Source organism: Mobula birostris, chromosome 2, assembly GCF_030028105.1.
Source record: "Mobula birostris isolate sMobBir1 chromosome 2, sMobBir1.hap1, whole genome shotgun sequence".
NCBI lineage: Eukaryota > Metazoa > Chordata > Chondrichthyes > Myliobatiformes > Myliobatidae > Mobula > Mobula birostris.
Genome location: NC_092371.1, coordinates 91,127,620 through 91,152,206, shown reverse-complemented (window position 1 = coordinate 91,152,206; position 24,587 = coordinate 91,127,620). Strand labels below are relative to the sequence as shown.

Sequence of the window (24,587 nt, the reverse complement as noted above, 5' to 3'; positions counted from 1 at the left end):
TCCTCTCCACAGATGCTGCCTGACCTGCAGAGTTCCTCCAAAATTTTGTGTGTGTGACTTTGGATTTCCAGCAGCTGCAGAATCTCTTGTATTTGTGTTTGCAAAGGTAGAAGATTGCAGTTGAGAGAAATACATAAGTGTTCATGCCTTTTGTGCAGAAATAACAATAAAGCTGCAGATGCAATGCTTGTTTAGGAGGGTAAATAGTCATTTAATGATCATTTAACCGTACATAAATACACATGAATACAGCCAAACAAAACATCGTTCCTCCGGGGCCAAGGTGTCAACAGTCATACAAAGCACAAGGTGCACACAAAATACCAAGTAAGCATACAATCACACAAAAAATATATAGCCCAAGTCCCTGAGTAACATGTCCTGTAAATTGATGGTGCATAGGTGTCATCGGTAAGACCAAGCAGTTCTGAACAATCTGCAAATGAATGTACGCACACATGAACACATGCAATCCAGTTTGTCATTCCACCGATGGAACACTGGACGGCAGTACAAAGGGAAAGGACCAGCCCCTAACCCAGTATGGTCGCTGCTCTGTTGCAATAGTGTTGGAGTTTATAAAAGGGAATTGTAATTACAATTGTACATGGCCACACCTGGTGTACAAAGGCACCCTTATTTACGGATATACTCGCTATAGAGGTAGTCCAAAAGAGATTTACCAGACTAATTCCAGGAGGGGAAGGTTACAGACTCATAGAGCCATAAAACATAGAAACTGGCTCTTTGTCCCAGCATATTGATGCAAAATATTCCAAAATCATATTGAATGGCAGGGCAGATTTGAGGCTCAAACAGTTTATGATGGCACTGGTGATGCCCAGTGACAACATAAGGAACTAAGGAAACTACTAAACACCCTATTAATAACACTTTATGGTTAGCAATCACCAGTAACAATGGAGAGAACAGTAGCAGTGGTGGAGGCGGAGGGGCAGGCGAGAAACGGTCAAGGAAAGCAGAGATGAAGGCGATGGAAGGCATGGTCGAGGCAAGCAAAGACGGAGGCAGGGTTGATGCAGAGTCGTGGGGTCCTCAAGAGCGAGGAATGTCCTGATGTCTAATCCACTTAAGCACTGGGCCAAATTGGAAAGGTTGCGTATGGGTCAAATTGTGGTGGGTGAGGTTCAGGCCCCAGAGCAGTTGGAGAGTTTTAAGCACCAGGCCAGATTGAAAAGGTCAGTGTGTGTCGGGACTGAAGGGCCGGTTCTGCCCAGTTATGCTCTCTGCTCCATGACATTTACTCAGCTCCGCGCTGAACTGAGGCTGTGGCCTGCTCCAGCTGCAGTCATGCCTGGTTGTGTCTTTCAGAAAACTTCAGTTCCTAAGGTAGTTTTATTGCTTGCAGAGTTTGTTTTTTTTTTCCCTTTCTCTGTGCTTTGGCTGTTTGGCAGTCTTTTTATAAATAAAATAGGTTATTTTGAGGTTTCGATGAATCTCAAGGTTGTATAATGGAGAATGGGAGAGGGTGAGAGGGAGAAGAGTAGGAGGAGGGCAGGGGTTGGAGGGGGAGGAGGGTTGTCATGGCCAGACCGTTGCTTCAGCCAGCGTGGTAATTCACGTTCCTGGCCGCTTAGAATGGTGCATTCTAAGTTTTACTTCAGTACCGAGGTTTATCTATGTAACTCTGTCTCTCCATGTCAAGATAAGTGTTGCCTGCCATTTGCCTTTCCATTTAATGCTCCGTGTCAAGATAAGTGTTGCCTGCTGCCTGTCCATTTGCCGTTCAGCTCCAGCAATGCCCTGCATCAAGAAAAGTATTGTCTGCCATTTGCCTTTCCATTTAACACTCCATGTCAAGTTAAGTGTTGCCTGCCGCCTGTCTTCTGTTTAGCTCCAGCAACGCGCTGTGTCAAGAAAAGTTTTGCCTCCTGCTCTTCCGTTCATCTGCGCTGTTTGCTCTGTCTCTCGGCTGCTTAGAATTGTGTATACCAAGTTCTGTTTCTGCACTGTTGTTTCCCTGTGTTAACTCTGTCTCTTCATGTTAACAGGAGCATGGCATGCCGCCTGCCGTTCTTTCCCAGCCACGCTCATCCCCTTGTCCCTGCCCTGCCTCGTCCAGCCGTCTGTCTACACTCTCCGCTGGCTCAGTGGTTAAACACCGCATTCTCACTGTAGCGACTCGGGTTTAATCCCCAGTCCAGCCTCGCTCACTCCCCGGCTTTCCTCTGCCTAATCCTCGCTCCCCGGCCTTCCCTGCAACCATTAATAAACACTCTTCTGATTATGCTACCTCCGTGTCAGTGCCTGCGTTTCGGTTCACCCGTTCTTCTCGTTGCAACAGTGGGTTTCTGGTCTCCGCTCAGCCACCTCTTTCTCCCACTCGCTGGCGAGAGAGAGCCTGTCCGAGATACCCAAGGGTTAGTTTCTGAACTAGTTTGATGGATTCTGGATCAAGGGCTTCTGCTGCCGCTGACATAGTGCTGTGGTGGGGTCAATGTTTCTGCTGGCACAGGTGGGGTGGGGGGGGGGTCAATTCTTTTGCTGCTGCTTGTGTGAAGGGAAGGGGGGGCTTTGATGTTTCAGTCGTTCTAAGGGGATGTGTCAGGTTGTTTGTGGACGTATGTCAGGTTGTATACTGTATACATAGTCTGATATTAAATATTCTTTTATCTTTGAAACCCATGTTCTTTCTTCATGACTGAAGCATTGCATCCCAAGCAACATCCTGTACCCTTCCCAGTGCAACTGTTCCATCTTATACTGTGGCAATACTAAATCACTATGCTCTTACATATCCTACACTCTCAGGTGGACAGGAAAACAAATTTATTTATTTGGAAAATCTAGACTAGTGGTATAGTAAAATGCAAATGCATGCATTGTATTTTCTATGTATTACAGTATTTACTCAACAGTATTTACTCAAATGCACACATTGTATTTTCTATATTTACCATGTAACCACTGCTAGCTCAATAGAAGGTATTCACTATGTAGCCATGACTTTTGACCTGTTCACTATTAATTCACGAAGAGAACTAGACTGAAACCAAGTAGAAAGATAACTGTGGCGAGTAAGGTGATGAAATATGTGGCAGTATGTCAACGCACGACTAATTAAGAAATAACTGTGGTTAGGGATGAGAGGACATATGGTCTAAAATGTAAACTAGGACATAATTAAGTTGGGGAATAAAACAATAGTGGAAAGTCGAGAACGGATATTTTGATGATATGTAATCACAGGCCAACTGGATACGATAATGTAGCTAAGATAGGAAAATTGCTATAAAAAATGCTGTAGACAAGCCTCGACGGGCAGTCAGCTACTAGCTTTCTGATTGTCTCAGCTTTGATTTGCAAATTAAAGTTTAAAACATCTTGACGGGTTTTCTGCATCTTCTTGTCATTTGTGAGAAACGAGAAACCACAACAAAATTGGCGTCACGAACAGGATCGGATAGAGACCCGTGAGGAAGGGAACGGCAGATTGGGATGCTTCCCGGTCCCTCGGGGACCCTCACGGGGCTAACAGAATTAAGGGTGCGCCCAAAAAGAAAAAAGGTGATCGCTTTTTGCGATAATTCGGACTAAGTATTCTGTTGGTTTTGGGGGGTCTCGGGGACTCAGAAGTGTGAAGCAACTGCCGAAGGGTCTCTCCGATCCAAAGAATCTGGCAGAATTGGGGATAAAAGGAGGCTCAGAGGATTAATCAAGAGCACGGCAGTGGGAGTAAGTACGAATAAAGTAATAAGAAGTTAAGTAAGAAAATTCCACGTGGTGTTGGTAAGTCCCTGTGGATACCGCTTCGCACGAAACGAAGGGCTGAACGGGCAGGGAAAGAAAAGAAAAATTCTTGTGAATACTGCCTTAAGGAGTGTAAGGGTCTGCATAGGCGAGGTGTAAAAGGAAAAGTTCTGTGGATACTGCCCTAAGTAGGAGTCTGCACGGGCAGAACATAATAAGAGATAAAGATAGTTTAATAGATAATTCAGATGCTGGTGAGATAAACCATAAGGCTAGGCATAGAAATAGAGTTAGAGAAATAGTATTATTAAATAGACAAGTCATGAGATTCTAAAAATACCATAATAGAAAAAGGAAAAAGAAAACAACATGATAGAGAAAGGAACAGCAGTAGAAATATTGAGCAGAATATTCCCGGTGTGTCAAGGTAAGATCGCGGAAATTTCAGAAAAATGGGAAAAAAGAACTGAAAAACTGGTCACGAAATGGCCGAGAGAAGGAATGTTTGATGTAAGCTTATGTGAGGAAATGGAAGCGCTAATTAAAAATCACAAACCCAAAGATAAATCTAAGAGAGAAAAAAAGGGAACAAGAAATGGAAGTGTTAAAACTCTTTAGGATGGAGGGAGAAAGGTTAAGAAAGAGGGAAAGTATATTAATAGTAAGTAAAAAAGACACTGAGAAACAAAAGGAGCAATCTGATAAAGAAAAGGAAAAGCATAACAGGGATCCAGCTTCAGCTCTATACCCAGACCTGAAAGACGTAGAAAAACCTCCTCCCTATTATGAGAAAGAAACCCTTAAGCAGTGTCCGATGATAACAGGAAAAGTGGATTTAAATGGAGAAATTAAAGTCTGGGATACCGAGGAGGAAAGAAAGAATCACGAAAAGGAGCAGGAGGAACTACGGAAGGTAATAGAAGAAGACAGGGCAAAGATAGAACAGGAGAAAAGGGAAATAGAAGAAGAGATCAAAGGGTTATAGGAATTAAAAGCAAAAAGGGATGAAGAGAAATCTTTCTAATATGGGCACGGAACTGAACAGGCCAGAGCAGAAGGTAACTTGTCGGGAGAGCAAGAGTTAAGTAGGGAAAGAGAGGGTGCAGGAGAGTGTAGGCAGAGGATAGGAGATAGAAGCCTTGAAGGGGAAAAAGAGAGAGTGAAAAGGCAGATATTAGAAACAGAGGGAGAGATTATGAAATTACAGCGGAGACTGAATTTCCAATGGGAGTTTTTGAGGATTTCACATGGGCCCAAGCAAATGCTACCTCAAGGCAGAAAGGAAGAACTCCACGAGGAGGCCAAGGGAGAGAGGAAACCCCGGAAAGAATCATGTGACAGCCAGTAAAAACGTGCTCAGAAACAGATGGGGAGTCAGGCGAGGAGGAGAGTCGGGATATGTGGGAAAGGAAAGGAAGAATGATGCCATTGTTAGTAAAAGGATTGGGACAAGTACGGTATATTCCTTGGGCATCCCAGGACCTGGAAGGGCTGAAAAACACCCTGCCCAGCCTACATGAGGGTGCAGGGAAGTGGATTAGGGCCTTTGAGGAAGAAACCACGGGGCGAATGTTGGCTATGGGAGATTTGAAGGCGCTGCTGATAAGGCTGGTGGGAACCTCCAAACTACAAGAGCTGATGGAAGCGGCTGGCATACAGAATGCGGACAGCACATTGATTGACGGGGCCAGATTTGACACAGTAAGGCAGAGGGTATGGGGGGCCCTCAGGGAGCTCTATCCACCCAAAGTGGACCCCAAAGCCATGAAAGGGGATCCACTGGGAGACACTGAAAATCCAGCAGCCTACATAGAAAATCAGTTGAAAAGGTGGAGACTGGAAACTGAACAAGTGGAAGGCAACCCGTTTATGACCTGGATGTTCCGAAATACTGTTTTGGATGCAATGCCTCCCCAAGTTAAGTCTAAACTTGAGGAAGTGGTTGAACTGATGTCAATGACCCCACAGGAATTCAGGGACCACGTAGTCCATGCGGTCGAAGAATATCGAAAAGACAAACGAAAGTTGACTGAGCAGCAAGAAGAAGTGCAAAGAAAGCTGATATAAATGCAGCTTGAAAAACTTAAAAAGAAGGAAAAAGAAAAAGGCAAGAAGATGCTGCCAGCAATGACCGATTTGAGCACAGCCGTTGAAATGAATGAAATGCCATTATATGGAGGGACCGGTCGTGCCGTAAGACAGGGCCCAGAAAACCCCATACTAATAATAAACGTCTTTGGGGGAGCTTTTCCGCAAATGCCCTATCAGGGACAGGATAAATTTAAACAGCGGCACAGACAGGACTGGAAATCCCAAGGAGGGGGGCAGAGAGGTTATGAGCAGGAAGGACCAGTAAGGAAACAAGGGGAAAGAGAGATACAGAGACTGTGCTGGGGATGTAACCAGCCAGGACACATGAGAAGGGACTGCCCACTTAAGCCATGGGCCGTCACGTACCAGCAGGAACCAATGAGATGGGAACCACAGTCTAGCCAAGGACCAGTCCCCGCAGGCCCGAGTGCACCTGTGAACCCCTATGCAAAACATTAGGGGTGCCCAGAGAACCCAGGTGGGAAGGGACATTACCCAGTGATAACAAGGGAGGCAGAAGAGGAACCCATTGTTCAGGTTGTCTTAGAAGGGCAGCTGACACCAATGATGATAGATACTGGAGCCACGTATACTTGCGTACAGCCACAGTATGCCCTTCATCTTCCCATGTCAGGAAAATTTATTAAGACTGTGGGGTTCTCGGGGAAAACACAGTTGACACAATGTACAGCTCCAGTGAGATTAAGGATGGGCAGTAAAGGAATAGTTTTGCCGATATTAGTGTCCAGAGGAGCTCCGATGAATTTGCTAGGCAGAGATGCCCTATTAAAACTAGAATTAAAGTTAGAATGTACTAGAAGTGGGTTGAGTGTGGAAAGAGTAAATGCTCAATTACTAGTGCGGGAAGTCAAGAAAGCTAATGTCTTTTGGATAGGAGACATAGAAGATCAGATCTGGGAAACCTGGGAAAAATGGAAAAAGGGCGTGCAGGCTATATTGCCCCAGGCCGTAGCGCCCAAATCTGAGTTATATTGCACAGTGATTTTTGACGAAACTCAGAACGAAGAGCTAAAGGAGAGATGGCACAAGGAGGCAGGTAACCGGCAGCACCTAAGAGGAGAAGCTATAATAATTGGGAGACAAGGGGTAGCCCTGCAAGTCAGGTGGAATACCTTCTTGGAGAAATGGTACAGGATACTGGAAGCTGAGCCCCACATAACGCTGCTGGTAAATGAGGGACATCAGTCTAAAGACCTGGGACCCTTAGTAAAGCACGCTGGAACTGTAGTGGTGTGGAGGAAAATTATGCCACAGGTGTGGGTATCGGGAGACAACAACTATTTTAGAATAGAGGTAGATATAGATATAGTAGGAACAACAAAGGAGGTCAAAGTAACTCCCCAACCACACCTGACGTTATTGGGTAAGGAGGAAGGTCAGCAGAGAGATAACAAGCTGGATAGGTTACCATCTATTCTGTAGTCACAACATGACACGGATGTAGGGAGAATAAGAACAGCCAGTCCGGTAGAAATAAAGCTGCAAAAGGGAGCAGTTCCACCCAGGAGACCACAATATCCCTTGAAACCAGAGGCAGAAGAGGGAATAGCGCCAACGATACAGGGGCTACTGGAGGCAGGAGTACTCAAAAGGAGAGACAGCCCATGTAATACCCCACTGTTACCTGTCCTTAAAGCGGATAAACCTAAATGGAGACTGGCGCATGACTTGCGAGCGGTGAATGAGGTAGTGGAGGACTGGCCAGCAGTAGTTCCCAACCCACACACGCTCTTGACTAATGTTCCACCAGAGGCAGACTATTTTTCAGTGATTGATTTGTGTTCGGCTTTTTTCAGCGTTCCCCTGGCAGATCAGTGTCAGTACCTATTTGCATTTACATACAGAGACAACCAGTATACCTACACTAGAATGCCGCAAGGATTTAAACATTCACCACACGTATTTAATCAAGTGTTAAAGGCGGACCTAGAGGGCATATCTTTGGAAAGTACATTGATACAGTATGTGGATGATTTGTTGATTTGCTCTGAAAGTGAGGGACAGTGTGAACAGGATACCATAACCCTTTTAGAGAGACTGGCGCACGGAGGGCATAAGGTATCCAGAAAGAAGCTGCAATTTTGCCAGCAACAGGTAGAATACCTAGGTAGAGTAATATCCAAGGGAGCGAAGGCGATAGCGCCGGATCAAATTGAGGCTATAACTAAAGCTCCCAAGCCCCAGACAGTGGGGCAGATGATGACGTTTCTGGGACTGACAGGATATAGTTCAAATTGGATAAGGGAATATGCTGAAATTGTAAAGCCACTAAGGAAAATAATGAAGGAAGCAGGACATACAAGCTTGTGGAGTAGTCTACAGTGGAATGAGGAGGCGGAAGTGGCTTTCAATACTATAAAGCAGGAATTGCAGTCAGCCCCAGCATTAGCTTTGCCTGACTACGAGAAGGCCTTTCATCTGTACGTATCCAACCAACAGGAAGGTTATGCCACGGCAGTTCTAATGCAGGAGACTGGCACAGGTAAAGCAAAGCAACTGATAGCATATTACAGTGCGAAACTGGATGAGGTGGCTCAGGGGTACGCACCTTGTTATCAGGGATTGGCGGCACTATACTATGCATATGAAAAGGCATCATCCGTCTTTAGATTCTGGACTAGTTCCTGAGGATTGGAGGGTGGCTAATGTAACCCTGCTTTTTAAGAAAGGAGGGAGAGAGAAACCGGGGAATTATAGACCGGTTAGTCTAACATCGGTGGTGGGGAAAATGCTAGAGTCAGTTATCAAAGATGTGATAACAGCACATTTGGAAAGCGGTGAAATCATTGGACAAAGTCAGCATGGATTTGTGAAAGGAAAATCATGTCTGACGAATCTCATAGAATTTTTTGAGGATGTAACTAGTAGAGTGGATAGGGGAGAACCAGTGGATGTGGTATATCTGGATTTTCAAAAGGCTTTTGACAAGGTCCCACACAGGAGATTAGTGTGCAAACTTAAAGCACACGGTATTGGGGGTAAGGTATTGATGTGGATAGCGAATTGATTGGCAGACAGGAAGCAAAGAGTGGGAATAAACGGGACCTTTTCAGAATGGCAGGCAGTGACTAGTGGGGTACCGCAAGGCTCAGTGCTGGGATCCCAGTTGTTTATAATATATATTAATGACTTAGATGAGGGAATTAAATGCAGCATCTCCAAGTTTGCGGATGACACGAAGCTGGGCGGCAGTGTTAGCTGTGAGGAGGATGCTAAGAGGATGCAGGGTGACTTGGATAGGTTAGGTGAGTGGGCAAATTCATGGTAGATGCAATTTAATGTGGATAAATGTGAGGTTATCCACTTTGGTGGCAAAAACAGGAAAACAGATTATTATCTGAATGGTGGACGATTAGGAAAAGGGGAGGTGCAACGAGACCTGGGTGTCATTATACGCCAGTCATTGAAAGTGGGCATGCAGGTACAGCAGGCGGTGAAAAAGGCGAATGGTATGCTGGCATTTATAACGAGAGGATTCGAGTACAGGAGCAGGGAGGTACTACTGCAGTTGTACAAGGCCTTGGTGAGACCACACCTGGAATATTGTGTGCACTTTTGGTCCCCTAATCTGAGGAAAGACATCCTTGCCATAGAGGGAGTACAAAGAAGGTTCACCAGATTGATTCCTGGGATGGCAGGACTTTCATATGATGAAAGACTGGATCGACTAGGCTTATACTCGTTGGAATTTAGAAGATTGAGGTGGGATCTTAGTGAAACGTATAAAATCCTAAAGGGATTGGACAGGCTAGATGCAGGAAGATTGTTCCCGATGTTGGGGAAGTCCAGAACGAGGGGTCACAGTTTGAGGATAAAGGGGAAGCCTTTTAGGACCGAGATTAGGAAAAACTTCTTCACACAGGGAGTGGTGAATCTGTGGAATTCTCTGCACAGGAAACAGTTGAGGCCAGTTCATTGGCTATATTTAAGAGGGAGTTAGATATGGCCCTTGTGGCTAAAGGGATCAGGGGGTATGGAGGGAAGGCTGGTACAGGGTTCTGAGTGGGATGATCAGCCATGATCATACTGAATGGTGGTGCAGGCTCAAAGGGCCGAATGGCCTACTCCTGCACCTATTTTCTATGTTTCTATGTAACCATGGGCTATCCTGTGATTCTTTACACACAGGTAGCAAAATTACTGGAAAGAGGGAAATTTGCCAGGATAGCAGCATATCAGATGCTACTGACATTTCCAGATATAACTATACAGAGATGCACCACCAGTAATATAGCTGATTATGTCCCTTTAGGGTATGAAGGAGAACCCCATGATTGTGTAGGGAAAACAATGACATTCGCTAAATTGAGAGCAGATTTACGATCAGGACCACTAGAGGACGAAGATAAAAAGGTCCTGTTTGTAGATCTCTTGTTACAGGGATCACGATGGGAATCACGCAGGTTCTCAGTAGTGTAACAGGATCAGGCAGTCTTCAAGGTCATCAGAATAGAGGCATGTCCACAACCGTGCTCCACCCAGCTAGCAGAAATCAGAGCTTTGACGGCAGCGTGTGAAATGATGGAAGGAGAGAAAGTAGATATCTATACAGATTTAGCATATGCTCTTGGAATGTGTCATTTGTTTGGGGCAGTGTGGAAACAGAGAGGTTTTAAAAAGAGCAATGGAGATCCCATACAGCACTGTCAGCAGATTTTAGATCTAATAAAAGCGCTGATGAAACCTAAAGCACTGGCTATAGTAAAATGCCAGGCACATAGAAAAGGAAACGATGCAGTAACAAAGGGAAATCAAGCTGCAGATGAAGCAGCCAGGAAAGCGTCTGGGTGTACATCCGCTGTTATTGCACCCCAGGTAAGCCTGGAGCCGGAACCTACGGTAGAGGATCTAATTGAAATACAGGGAAAGGCAACTTTGGCAGGGCAAACATTGTGGAGACGAAGGGAGGCCGATCAGAACCCAGAAGGCCTATGGACCGCAGAAGACAGCCTACTGGTAGCTCCCACCCCATTACTGACTATCCTGATTTCAGAAGCACATGGGATGGATCATTGTGCAAGGGGGGAAGTAATAAGGAAAATAAAAAAGGATGGATTTTGGTCGCCTAATTTACAGGCTTCAGTAGACCATGTATTGTCACAGTGCGAGGTATGTGTGCAGAATAATGTTCGGAAAGGAATTACAACCCCAATAGATCATATACCCGTACCTGAAGGGCCATTTAAACACCAAGTGATTGACTATGTAGACATGATAAAAACAGTAAGAGGGAAAAGATACATGTTGATGGTAATCGACAGATTCAGCAGATGGGTAGAGGCAATACCCTCGAAAGATCAAGGGGCAGGAACAGTGGTGAAATTCCTGACAAACAAAGTGCTCCCAAGGTTTGGGATACTGACAAGAATTAGCTCAGACAATGGTTCAGCTTTCATCCAAAAAGTGGTCAAGTTAATACTGCAAGCACTGAGAATAAAGCGAAGATTTGGATGTGTGTATCACCCTCAGTCGCAGGGTATGGTGGAAAGAATTAACGGGACCTTAAAAACCAAACTAAACAAAATCTGTGCAGATACTAAACTCAACTGGGTCGATGCACTACCGTTAGCATTAATGAGTTACCGCATACAGACTAATCGGATGACGTGTCTAACACTGCATGAAATGCTAACTGGACCCATGCCGGTACTCCAGTGGAGAGGACCATGTAAGGGGCCTAGTTTGGAACAATTGGAATTGGAATTAAAACAATACATGCGGCAATTAACTATGATACATAAGTCTATTTATGCACAGGAAAAACAGAAAGAGCCAGAGATCGATCAAGGGGAAGGACGAATCAAGCCAGGCGATCAGGTCTACGTGCGAGCGTTTTGAAGAAAGTGGAACGAACCCAGAAGGGAAGGGCCCTTTACAGTAACCAAAGCCTCACCCACTGCAGTTCCAGTGGAAGGACGCTCCACCTGGTATCATCTCAATCACTGCACTAGAGCAATTCCGCAGGTACAGTCAGGTGGGCCAGCCGAGGTAAGTGGTGAAGAGGAACAAACAGTAGGGGACAGGCAAGAGCAACAAGAAGCTGATACTGAACTGCAGGAACTTGACCAAGTAATAAGGGAAATTTTTGGTCCTGAGGACAGGCCCGAAGACCCTAAAGATGGGGTTATGGATGGTAGTACTCTTTCAGATAATGGGGATGACTCGGGGGCAACCAGTCCTGCCCCCCGGGATGATACACTCAGATACTCTTGTGCAGATTTGGAGACCAGTAATTAGACAGATGTGGCATGGGACTGTTAGGATCCCACAAAATCTAAGAAAGGAAGTTAAACAAAATGCAGGGTTTGGACACCAGTTCTTTGACTGGTTAAATAGCAAACTAGGAGGATGGGGAGCATGGCTGACCAAAATTGCAGTAACCATCAGTATTGTATTGCTAAGCTGTGCGGTCATTCTGTGCTGTTTTCTTCCAAGCCTCAAGTCACTTGTAGTGCGTGCTGCAATGAAGTGGTTTCCGATGCTCCTGGAAATTATTGGGTCGAGCCCTACGGAGAAAGAAGCACCGATGATGTATTCATACAGTCTACGAGACATGCAAGACGAACGAGAGAGATGAAATATGTGGGGATTAGACTGTGAAGGCTCCTGAGTCTTTTTCCCTGTCTCAGATACGAAGGGACGGGTTTTTGGCTCAACGACCTAGGGAGTTAGGGAGAGAACACTTTGAGTCCTAAGCACAGGAAACTATAGTTTAACCCAAATTTGGGAGTAAATGCGGGGCTTTATTTGAGCTTTTGTGCATAGACTCTCAGTCCTCTCTCTCTGTATCAGACCCTGTGGGTCTCAAAGGGAGGATTATATTGGAAAATGCAAATGCATGCATTGTATTTTCTATATTTACCATGTAACCACTGCTAGCTCAATAGAAGGTATTCACTATGTAGCCATGACTTTTGACCTGTTCACTATTAATTCACGAAGAGAACTAGAATGAAACCAAGTAGAAAGATAACGGTGGCGAGTAAGGTGATGAAATATGTGGCAGTATGTCAACACAAGACTAATTAAGAAATAACTGTGGTTAGGGATGAGAAGGCATATGGTCTAAAATGTAAGCTAGGACATAATTAAGTTGGGGAGTAAATCAATAGTGGAAAGTCGAGAGCGGATATTTGATGATATGTAATCACAGGCCGACTGAATATGATAATGTAGCTAAGATAGGAAAATTGCTATAAAAAATGCTGTATACAAGCCTCGATGGGCAGTCGGCTACTAGCTTTCTGATTGTCTCAGCTTTGATTTGCAAATTAAAGTTTAAAACGTCTTGACAGGTTTTCTGCGTCTCCTTGTCGTTTGTGAGAAATGAGAAACCACGACAGTGGCTACAGTTTGAAAACAAGGGGGCAGCTCTTCCATACAGTAATAGGGCAAATCTTCTTTACAGTTTTGAGTGTCTTTGGAATTCTTCTCCTTGAAGGCATGGAAGCAAAGTATTTGAAAACATTCAAAACTCCCCAAGACCATGCATCTCATCTACAGCTCACTGAGACTGAGCAGCCCGTCCTTGCTCACTAACAGACGACATCCTGTCAACCCGGGTAGGAACCTCACTGACTTTTTCCTGAACTATCAATATGAAGATCTCACTTTCTACAAGATGTCTTCACTGATACAAGCAACAGATATTTGCTCATTGGTTGTTAAAACTTTACTGGATATTTAGAAGAAGAAAACAGGAAAGACAATTGATACTGAAATATTTTGTATTATATTCTTCATATTATTAGGGCAAATCTTAAATACATCATAGAAAAATAGTTTAAAGTTTACAAAGATATTAATTGTTAATACCTGGAGTGATTAAGATTTGAGTGAAACTTGCAATATGCTGCTTAATCACTCAGAGCAGTAGTGGTAAACATCTCACATCACCATCATCTATCCAAGGCTAGAATAACTAGCGATGACCTGTTCCATAGTTGTAAAACTGTCTAGAAATTCCTCCTCTGAGATTCCATGTTTCACATACTGATGCACATAAGCCCTAAAAGATAAAGTCAAAAAAATTCTGAACAAAGATCTTTCACAATTTACAGGACATCCTAATCATTGCAGATACTAAAGTGTATTTACTGTTAAAATAAAGGAAAACATGGGAGCCTACAAAGACCAACATAATAAAAAATTAGAAAATATATTTTAGCAACATTTGTTGAGGGATAAATATTGATCGATGCTGGAGAGCCTTTCTGCTCTACAGATGGTACCGTGGAAAATAGAATTGACCTCAATTTAAGATCCACAGGAAAACAACTCTTGCAGGAGCACCCAGCATGAAATTTATGAAAACAAGAGAAAGTAAGGTTAAAACAAAGGAAATAAGAAAGCAAGGGACAATACATGGATGGGTTTGGTTTATAGCTTCAACAACAGCATCACACTGGAGAAAGAATTACTCAAGAAATAAGAAGGGTTTGTTGTTAAGCCAATGTATTGATGGGAAGAAAGGCGAAAAAAAATATTGAATGACCAGTTTGCAAAAGCATTTGCTAGAGTGAAACTTCATGGAACAAACTGAGGAGCAAATTATCTTGGATCTTATCTTTTTAATTAGTAATCTCCATCTTTTAAGGAATCCACTTGTCAGAAAGATCATAATAAGATAGAATTTAATGTAATATGTAGTCAAGTGGGAATGCAGTAATCAGCAACCAGAATGAAACATAAATATAGACTATCATGTAGGTCTAGAAGGTAATTGATCTGAGAAAAAAAGGAAAAGGAGTAATCTTTAAGATTCTGCCATTTAATTTAAAAAATTATTGACATGTTACTTAGATGAAGAAAATGAGGATAACTAAAGAAAAGATTAAGTCCAATAAAGGATAAAAGAGGGAATTTATGCTTGGAATCAGAGAAAGTGACTGAGGTATCAAATGAGCTCTTTGCGTCAGTATTTACTGAGAAGGTTTTAAGGCCATAAGACCCTAAGACATAGGAGAAGAATTAGGCTATGTAACCCATGAAGCTCAGTCATTGCATCACGGCTGATTTATTATCCATTTCAACCCCATTCTCCTGCCTTCTTCCCATAATCTTTGACGCCCTGACTAATCGGGAACTCATCAACCTCCACCTTAAGTATACTCAATATCCTGGCTTCCACAGCTACTCATGGCAATGAATTCCACAGATACCCTACTCAGGCTGAAAAAATTCCTCCTTATCTCTGTTCCAAATGAATGTCCCTCAGTCCAGGGGTTCCCAAACTTTAGCATCTATTGATGGGCTCATGGACCTCAGGTTGGGAACCCCCATGTCTCATCTGAGGCTAGACTTACTTACCATAGAAAACATCCTCCCCACATCCACTTTATCCAGACCTTTCAATATTTGATAGGTTTCAATAAGACACCGCCTCCAACCACAATTCTTCTAAGCTCTAGTGAGTACAGGCCCAAAGCCATCAAACACTCCTCATACTGTATGTTAATACTTTCATTCACAGGTCATTCTTCTGAACTTCTTCTGGGCCCACTCCAATGCCAGCAGGTTTCTCAGATATAGAAACATAGAAAACATACAGCACAATACAGGCCCGTCGGCCCACAAAGTTGTGCCGAACATGTCCTTACCTTAGAACTACCTAGGCTTTACCCATAACCCTCTATTCTTTGAAGCTCCATGTAGCCATCCAGGAGTCTCTTAAAAGACCCTATCGTTTCTGCCTCCACCACCGCCACCGGCAGCCCATTCCACACCCTCACCACTCTCTGTGTAAGAAACTTACCCCTGACATCTCTCCTGTACCTACTTCCAAGCACCTTAAAACTATGCCCTCTCGTGCTAACTATTTCAGCCCTGGGGAAAAGCCTCTGACTATCCACACAATCAATGCCTCTCATTATCTTGTACAACTCTATCGAGTCACCTCTCATCCTTCGTCGCTCCAAGGAGAAAAGGCCGAGTTCACTCAACCTGTTCTCATAAGGCATGCTCCCCAATCCAAGCAACATCCTTGTAAATCTCCCCTGCACCTTTTCTATGGTTTCCACGTCCTTCCTATAGTGAGACAACCAGAACTGAGCACAGTACTCCAAGTGGGGTCTGACCAGGGTCCTATACAGCTGCAACATTACCTCCCAGCTCTTAAACTCAATCCGATGACTGATGAAGGCCAATGCACCGTATGCCTTCTTAACCACAGAGTCAACCTGCGTAGCAGCTTTGAGTGTCCTATGGACTCAGACTCCAAGATCCCTCTGATCCTCCACACTGCCAAGAATCTTACCATTAATGCTATGTTCTGCCTTCATATTTGACCTACCAAAATGAATCACCTCACACTTACCTGGGTTGAACTCCATCTGCCACTTCTCGGCCCAGTTTTGCATTCTATCAATGTCCAGCTGTAACCTCTGACAGCCCTCCACACTATCCACAACACCCTCAACCTTTGTGTCATCAGCAAATTTACTAACCCACTTCCTCATCCAGGTCATTTATAAAAATCACAAAGAGTTGGGGTCCCAGAACAGATCCCTGAAGCACACCACTGGTCACCGGCCTCCATGCAGAATATCACCTGTCTACAACCACTCTTTGCCTTCTGTGGGCAAGCCAGTCCTGGATCCACAAAGCAATGCCCCCTTGGATCCCATGCCTACTTTCTCTATAAGCCTTGCATGGGGTACCTTATCAAATGCCTTGCTAAAATCCCAAAATGGGGCCCAAATCTGGCCAATGCCTTATAAAGCCTCTGCAATGGAGGGTGGTAAAGGTAGTGTAGGACATGCTAGTGTGCTGGGACATTTTGATTAAGGAGCAGATTGTGCAAGATCTCAAGATGGATAAGTCCCTATGACTTGATGGCGTATATTGCAGAATTTTGACAGAAGCAAGTGGGCAGATTGTTGGGGCTTTGACAAAGACCTTTTGTGTTCTCACTAGCAATAGGCAAAGTCACAGAGGACCAGAGCGTAGCAAATGTTGTGTCTTTTTCAAGAAAGGAAGTAGGGATAATTCTGGTAATTATAGACTAGTAGGGATAATCCAGGTAATTACAGACCAGTGAGACTCGCATCAGCAGTAGGGAAAATATTGAAGAGGATTCAGAGGGATAGGATTTATGTGCATTTGTAAGGCATGGCCTACTCAGGGACAGTCAGGATGGTTTTGTGCAACCCATTTTAATTCCACTTCCCACTCTCATTCTGATATGTCAATCCACGACCTCCTCTACTGTCGCAATCAGGCCACACTCAGTTTGGAGAAACACCTTATATTCTTTCTAGGTTAGCCTCCAACCTGATGGCATGAGCATCGATTTCTCGAAATTTTGGTAATGCCTCCTTAACCCCCCCACTCTCTCCTTCACCAGTCCCCATTGCCTTTTCCCTTTTTCACCTTATCTCCTTGCCTGCCCATTGCCTCCCTCTGGTGCTCTTCCCCTATTTTCTTTCTTCCATGGCCTTCTATCCCCACCTATCAGATTCCCCCTTCTCCAGCCCTGTACCACTTTCACCAATTAATTTCCCAGTTATCTAATTCATCCCTCCCCCTCCCGGTTTCACCTATCACCTTCTGTTCCTCTCTCCCCTCCCCCACCTTTTAAATCTACTCCTCAGCATTTTTTCTCCAGTCCTGCTGAAGGGTCTCAGCCTGAAACGTTGACTGCACTTTTTCCATTGACGCTGACTGACCTGCTGAGTTCCTCCAGCACTTTGTGTGTGTTCCTTGGATTTCCAGCATCTGCAGATTCTCTCTTGTTTATGGTTTTGTGTAAGGCAGGCCATGCCTTATAAACTTGACTGAGTTGTTTGAGGAGGTGATAAAGGAGCATGATGAGGATAAGGCAGTTGATAAGGTTCCCCATGCAAGGCTCATTCAGAAAGTAAGGAGGCATGGGATCCAAATAGACCTTGCTTTCAGGATCCAGAATTGGTTTGACCACAAAAATAAAAGAGTGGTTGTGGGTGGTGTGCATTCTGCATGGAGGACGGTGACCAGTTGTGTTCCGGAGGGATCTGTTCTGGGACCGCTCCTCTTTGTGATTTTTAAAAATGACCTGGCTAAGGAAGTAGAAGGGAGGGTTAGTAAGTTTGCTGATGATACAAAAGTTGGGGGTGTTGTGGATAGTTTCAAGTAGGGGTCCCCAACCTTTTGCGCACTGCGGACCAGTTTAATATTGACGATATTCTTGTGGACCGGTCGACCGGGGGGGGGGGGGGGTTCATTAGGCATGATTTTCCATTAAGGAAACTATGTTGACTTTGTCCTATCTTGTTTTGTGTCACCAAGATCAGCTCATCCTTAACAATTGACTCCAACATCTTCCCAACCACTGAGGTTGGGCACAGGTCTATAATTTCCTTTCTGCTGCCTTCCTTCTTTTTAAAGAATGGAGTGACATTTGCAATTTCCCAGTCCTCTGGCACCATGCCAGAGTTTAATGACTTTGGAAGATATTACAAATGCCTCCACAATCTTTACCACTACCTGTTTCAGTATCCTAGGGTGCAGTTCATGTGGTTCGGTGACTTATGTACCCTTAGGCCTTTCAGTATTTTGAGCACCTTCCCTCTTGTAATAGTAACTGCACCCACTTCTCTTCCTTAACACCCTTCAACATCTGGTACACTGCTATAGTCTTCCACAGTAAAGACTGATACAAAGTACTCATTTAGTTCATCTTCCACCTCCTTGTCCTCCGTTATTAGTTCTCCAGCCTCATTTTCTAGTGGTCCTACATCTACTCTCATCTCTCTTTTACTTTTTACATACTTGAAAAAGCTTTTACTATTCACTTTGATATCCACTAATTTTTGTTTTGTTGTATGCCCTCCCTTTTGCTTTTACATTAGCTTTGACTTCCCTTGTCAGGCACAGTTGTACTATTTTGAATCCTATTGTACTGTTCTATATTCTACTTAAAACAACATTACAAAACAAAATTCTCTGTGAATGCACATTCCTTTGAGAAGTAAAAAGTTCCATGGAAGTAAAACTAAAGATAACGTTGAATTAAAAAAGTTTATAAGGTTGCCAAAATCTAGAGCCTGTGAGTGAGTGGAAGTAGCAACAACTAACCTAAAAATTGATAAAGGGATGGAGAAAGACCAGGAAAATAAAGGAGGGTAGAGATTATATAGTTAGTAAAATAGAGAAAAATAACCATCCATTGGATACTAAGGCAGGAAAAACTATGTTGGAGAATAAACAAATACAAATAAATACTTTGTATTTGTTATCACAGCACATGGCACAGTATAGGCAGCAGAAATAGGGGAGGGAGGAAAGCAAAGGTTGATTGATGGCCAAAAAATGGCACAGATGGACTTTAAACCAGACAACTCTGCACTTTGAGAGGTCAGATGTAAAGGGAATTTATATAGTTAAAGAGCATTTCAGAGCATTGATATACAGACAGATCTTGGGGTCCAAGTCCATTGCTCCCTGAAAGTGGTAACAACAAAGTAGATAGAAAGGTAAAGGAGGCAATAATTGCCTTCATCAGTTTGGATGTTAAGTATAAAAATCAGGAAGTCATGTTGCAGCTGTATTAATCTTTGCTTAGGCTACAATTGGAATACCATGTGCTGAGAAACCACTTCCTGTCAGTGGGGAGATAGTAAAGGCAAATACGATTACAGTTAAAAGACAAGACACTTGAATAGGAAAGACATATAGAGATATGGACCTACTGCAGGCAAATGGAATTAGCATAGGCAAGCATCACAGTCAGCATGGATGAGATGCGCTGAAGGGCCCACTTCTGAGATTCTTGGATATAATGATTAGTAGTACAGTGATTTAATTTTTTAAATTTATTCATTTGGGTGTGGGTGTCGCCAGCTAAGCCAGCATTTATTGCCCATCCTTAGTTGCCTTTGAGAAGGTGGGGATGAGCTGCGTTCTTGAACCGCAGCAGCCCCTGAGGTGTAGGTTCACCTGCAGTGCTGTTAGTGAAGGAATTCCATGATTGTGGCTTTACCAGGGTGACACCTCATATGGAGGTATACCTGGTGTTGTTTTCGGCATGCCCTCCTATACCCTTCATTGAACCAGGGTTGATCCCCTGGCCTGGTGGTAATGTTAAGAGTTGGGGGAGATGTCGGGCCATGAGGTTACAGATTGTAGTTGAGTATAATTCTGCTGCTGCTGATGGCCCACAGCACCTCATAGATGCCCAGTCGTGGGCTGCTAGATCTGTTTGAAGTCTATCCAATTTAGCACGGTGGTAGTGCCACACAATGTGGTGGAGGGTTTCTTCAATGTGGAGATGGGATTTCGTCTCCACAAATACTGTGCGGTGGTCACCTCTACCAATGCTGTCATGGACAGATGCTTCTGCGGCAGGCAGGTTGGTGAGAATGAGGTCAAGTGTGTTTTTCCCTCTTGTTGGATCCCTCACCACCTGCTCTAGTGGTTATGTCCAGTAGGACCCGACCAGCTCGGTCTGTGGTGGTACTACTGAGCCAGTCTTGGTGATGGACATTGAAGCCCCCATCCAGAGTACACTCTGTGCCCTTGCCTCCCTCAGTGCCTCCTCCAAGTGCTTCTCAGCATGGAGACGTACTGATTCCTCAGCTGAGGGTATGTGGTAACCAGCAGGAGGTTTCCTTGCCCATGTTTAACATGGTGCTACAGTATGAGACTTCATGGGGTCCAGAGTCAATGTTGAGAGTTACCAGGGCAACTCCCTCTCTACTGTATACCACTGTGCCACCACCTCTGCTAGGTCTGTCCTGCCAGAGAGACAGTATAAACCCTGGAATGGTGATGGTGGAGTCTGGAATGTTAACTGTAAGATATGATTCTGTCTGTACAACTTGCCTAGTTTGTGAGACAGCCCTCCCAACTTTGGCACAAGTCCCCAGAGGTTAGTAAGGAGGACCTAGCAGGGTCAACCAGGCTGGTTTTGTCGTTGTCATTTCCAGTGCCTAGGTTGATGTCAGGTTATCCGACCGGGTTCGTTCCTTATTATTTTCTTTTTAGCAGTTGGATACAACTGACTGGCTTGCTAGATAATTTCAGAGGGCGTTAAAGAGTCAACCACATTACTGTAGGTCTGGAGTCACATACAAGCCAGACCAGGTTAAGGACAGCAATATTCCTCCTCTCAAGGACATTAGTGAACATTAGGTATGCAAGTAGAGCCTGCTAGGGTAGTCTTAAGGAGCACTAAACTCTATTCTTGCTTCTGTTTCTTTTCTTTATTTTAGAGAATAAATAATCTCAAGTCTAAATACTGGCACTAGACAGCACAGCATCACATGAGTAACATGGAATATGCAGACTCATGTATCTATCCAACGTGCATGCACACGAAAGTGGGAAGTTTCCAACACTGATGGCTTTAGCTATTGACAGCTAGTCTATGGTAGAAACAGATTCTGGTGTTACAGAATAGAACGGAGGGACAAAGGGATGACATCAAAGGGGCAATAAAATAAATAATATATGAAAGGGAATTATAGAGTAAATGAATGGCAGAATACTAGTTAGGAAACATGTCATTTGACTTGTCAAATTGGCACCAACCTGGAGGCAAACATGTCCCAAGCTTTATTGATTGCACAGTCCAGAGGTTTCAGGAGACACTGGCTATTGCTAACAAGAGTGGCTGATTTCTCATACTTATTGAAGGGTACAGAGGTTCTCCAGAGATTGAAGGCAGTATCCACAGGCATCCAGGAAGTGTACAGTGCCCGATCCTGAAAACTGCCTGAAAAAGCATATCATTAAACAAAGAACCTGTGGCTATTTTAGATAAGTCACATATAATCAATCAAGAACTCCAAAATGCAAAGACTCAAGTCAGTTATTGCACTGCATTTTAGTTACTCAAATCATAAAACATTTTAAAAAAGCCAAAATATGCTGCAGCTCATGGTAATCAATATGAGTAGGCTGTTTTCTCTATGTGAAAGGTGTACATGATCTTAACAATCCCAAATTTCCTGTATTGGATGTTGGTGATAGGCTTCTAACATTAAATTCAGATTTGATATGTACAGCTACAAAAGGTTTAAAACTCAGATTACTATTAGTATTAACAGAAATGTAGCTGTATGACTGAAGGAACTACTGAGATTACATCAGTTCATCAGACTGCTCTTCATCCTGAAGATAATTTAAATAACATGATACTCAGTAAATTACGTTTGATATACAGTCCTGCCACAGTTTTCACCTGCATCAGCTTCCTGAACACCCTTCCCTCGCAATATCAGTAGGTTGGCCAGAGACATATTGATCTGCAGCTCTTTATTTTGTGAAACTTTTGCAGCTGGCGGGAGACCTATCAGGGGAAGCTTCACTCGCCAATCAATACCTGAGAACAGAAATGGAACCTTAAAACGATGATAAAAAAATACACACATTTAACTTAATTCAAGTTTAATTGTCTTTCAATCATACGTGCCTGAATATAGCCAAGGTACAAAACATACTATCAACAATCACCCACAGTACAACACACACAAGATAGCAAGCAGAAATGGTATCACAATCAAGGAATAACAGTCCCAAAACTCACATTATCAATCGACAGTTGACCACAATACAACCCATCTCCAGCCAAGCAAACACTGGGTGGTGGGGGGAGTGGGGGGAAGTAACGACTCCATTCTGGAGTCACGCCACACATCCCCCAGTGGTACGCAACGGCCCTGACTAACCACACTGGCCCCCCCCACCCCCCCAGCCCTGGGGACACCCTGGCTTGAGGCCCAGCTCACACATACAAGACAACAAACCCGTATATATAATACGTATCAGTAAACTACGATGATACAGAATACGCAGAATGATGTAGAACCCCCCAGCCCATCAGGATCATTTGTCGACCACAGCAGAGTGCACCAGCTCCGATGCCCGCCAGGTGACACCGCAGCTTGAAGCCCAGTCTTCGCATATACAAGCACATATAGAATATTAGTAAAAACGTAACCTAACATAAATGTATACAGTCTAGACCCCTCAGTCCATCTGAAATCTTTAGTCGACTACAACTGTGCCACGCCGCCCCCAGTGGAGCACACCGGCTTGAACACCTTTCTCCCCACGGCTTGAGGCCCCTAGTCCATTGAGAACAGTCAAAAAATGTCCGCAGTCTGCCACAACAAAGCTCGTCTCCTACCAAGCAAAACCTGGGAGGGCAGCACTGACTCCGTTCTGGACACCACACCACACCGTCTCCCATGATACACAACAGCATTGTCTCCTCACTCCAGGTGACTGCAAACAGGTGATACCATGACTTGAGGCCCAGCCCTTACTACGAAGGCCAGGCAGCTCCCCCATGGCCCCTGCTCTCATCCAGTGAATCAGTTAATCGAACTTGCAGCATACCAATTAACAATGACCATAAGACCATAAAATATAGGAACAGAATTAGGCCATTCAGTTCATCACACTGCTCCACCATTCCATCATGGCTGATCCGGGATACCACTCAACTCCATACACCTGACTTCTTGCCATATCCTTTGATGTCCTGACTGATCAGGAAACTATCAACTTCCACCTTAAATATACCCACAGACTTGGCCTCCACTGCAGTATGTGGCAGAGCATTCCGGATTCACTACTCTTTGGCTATAAAAATTCCTCCTTACCTCTGTTCTAAAACGTTGCGTCTCAATTTTGAGCCTGCACCCTCAAGTTCTAAATACCCCACCACAGGAAACATCCTCTCCCCATCCATCCTATGTAGACCTTTCAACGTTGAGTTGGTTTCAGTAAGATCCCCCTGATTTCTACCAAATTCCAGTGCATATGGGCCCAAAGCTGTCAAACACTCCTCATATGTTAACCCCTTCATTCCTGGAATCATCCTTGTAAACTTCCTCTAGACTCTCTCCAATGCCAACACATCCTTTTTGAGATATGGGGCCCAAAACTGTTGATAATATTCCAAGTGCAGCCTGACTAATGTCTTATAAAGGCTCAGCATTAATTGAATTGAATTGAATTGACTTGAATTGACTTTATTATTTATATCCTTCATATACATGAGTAAAAATCTTTACATTACATCGTCTAAATATGCAATTATAATAAATATTATGTATAACAGGATAGTCAATATAATATAGAAACAGTTGCATCAGCATGAATTAATCAGTCTGATGGCCTGGTGGAAGAAGCTGTCCCGGAGCCTGTGGGTCCTGGCTTTTATGCTGCAGTACCATTTCCCAGATGGTAGCACCTGGAACAGTTTGTGGTAGGAGTGACTCACAGAAACATAGAAAAACATAGAAAATAGGTGCAGGAGTAGGCCATTCGGCCCTTCGAGCCTGCACCGCCATTTATTATGATCATGGCTGATCATCCAACTCAGAACCCCGCCCCAGCCTTCCCTCCATAGCCCCTGATCCCCGTAGCCACAAGGGCCATATCTAACTCCCTCTTAAATATAGCCAATGTACTGGCCTCAACTGCTTCCTGTGGCAGAGAATTCCACAGATTCACCACTCTCTGAGTGAAGAAGTTTTTCCTCATCTCGGTCCTAAAAGGCTTCCCCTTTATCCTCAAACTGTGACCCCTTGTTCTGGACTTCCCCAACATCGGGAACAATCTTCCTGCATCTAGCCTGTCCAATCCCTTTAGGATTTTATACATTTCAATCAGATCCCCCCTCAATCTTCTAAATTACAACGAGTACAAGCCCAGTTCATCCAGTCTTTCTTCATATGAAAGTCCTGCCATCCCAGGAATCAATCTGGTGAACCTTCTTTGTACTCCCTCTATGGCAAGGATGTCTTTCCTCAGATTAGGGGACCAAAACTGCACAC

At 44.0% G+C, this 24,587-nt stretch overlaps 1 protein-coding gene across 4 annotated transcripts in view; it reads right to left on the bottom strand.

The window, feature by feature from the left end:
- Positions 1-231: 231 nt before the first annotated feature.
- The window catches only part of tubd1 (tubulin, delta 1), a 72,771-nt gene continuing 48,415 nt past the window's right edge, over positions 232-24,587 (bottom strand). For 3 of the 4 annotated variants that reach the window (XM_072244922.1, XM_072244934.1, XM_072244944.1), the window contains 3 exons: positions 21,983-22,123; positions 21,331-21,514; positions 13,328-13,831 (listed from right to left, as the gene is read on the bottom strand). In XM_072244922.1, the coding sequence (XP_072101023.1) occupies positions 13,726-13,831; positions 21,331-21,514; positions 21,983-22,123 (431 nt within the window). In that variant the 3' untranslated portion in view covers positions 13,328-13,725. Of the gene's footprint in view, positions 12,330-13,327; positions 13,832-21,330; positions 21,515-21,982; positions 22,124-24,587 lie in introns of those variants that run through there. The other variant, XR_011883324.1, reaches the window with a different exon arrangement.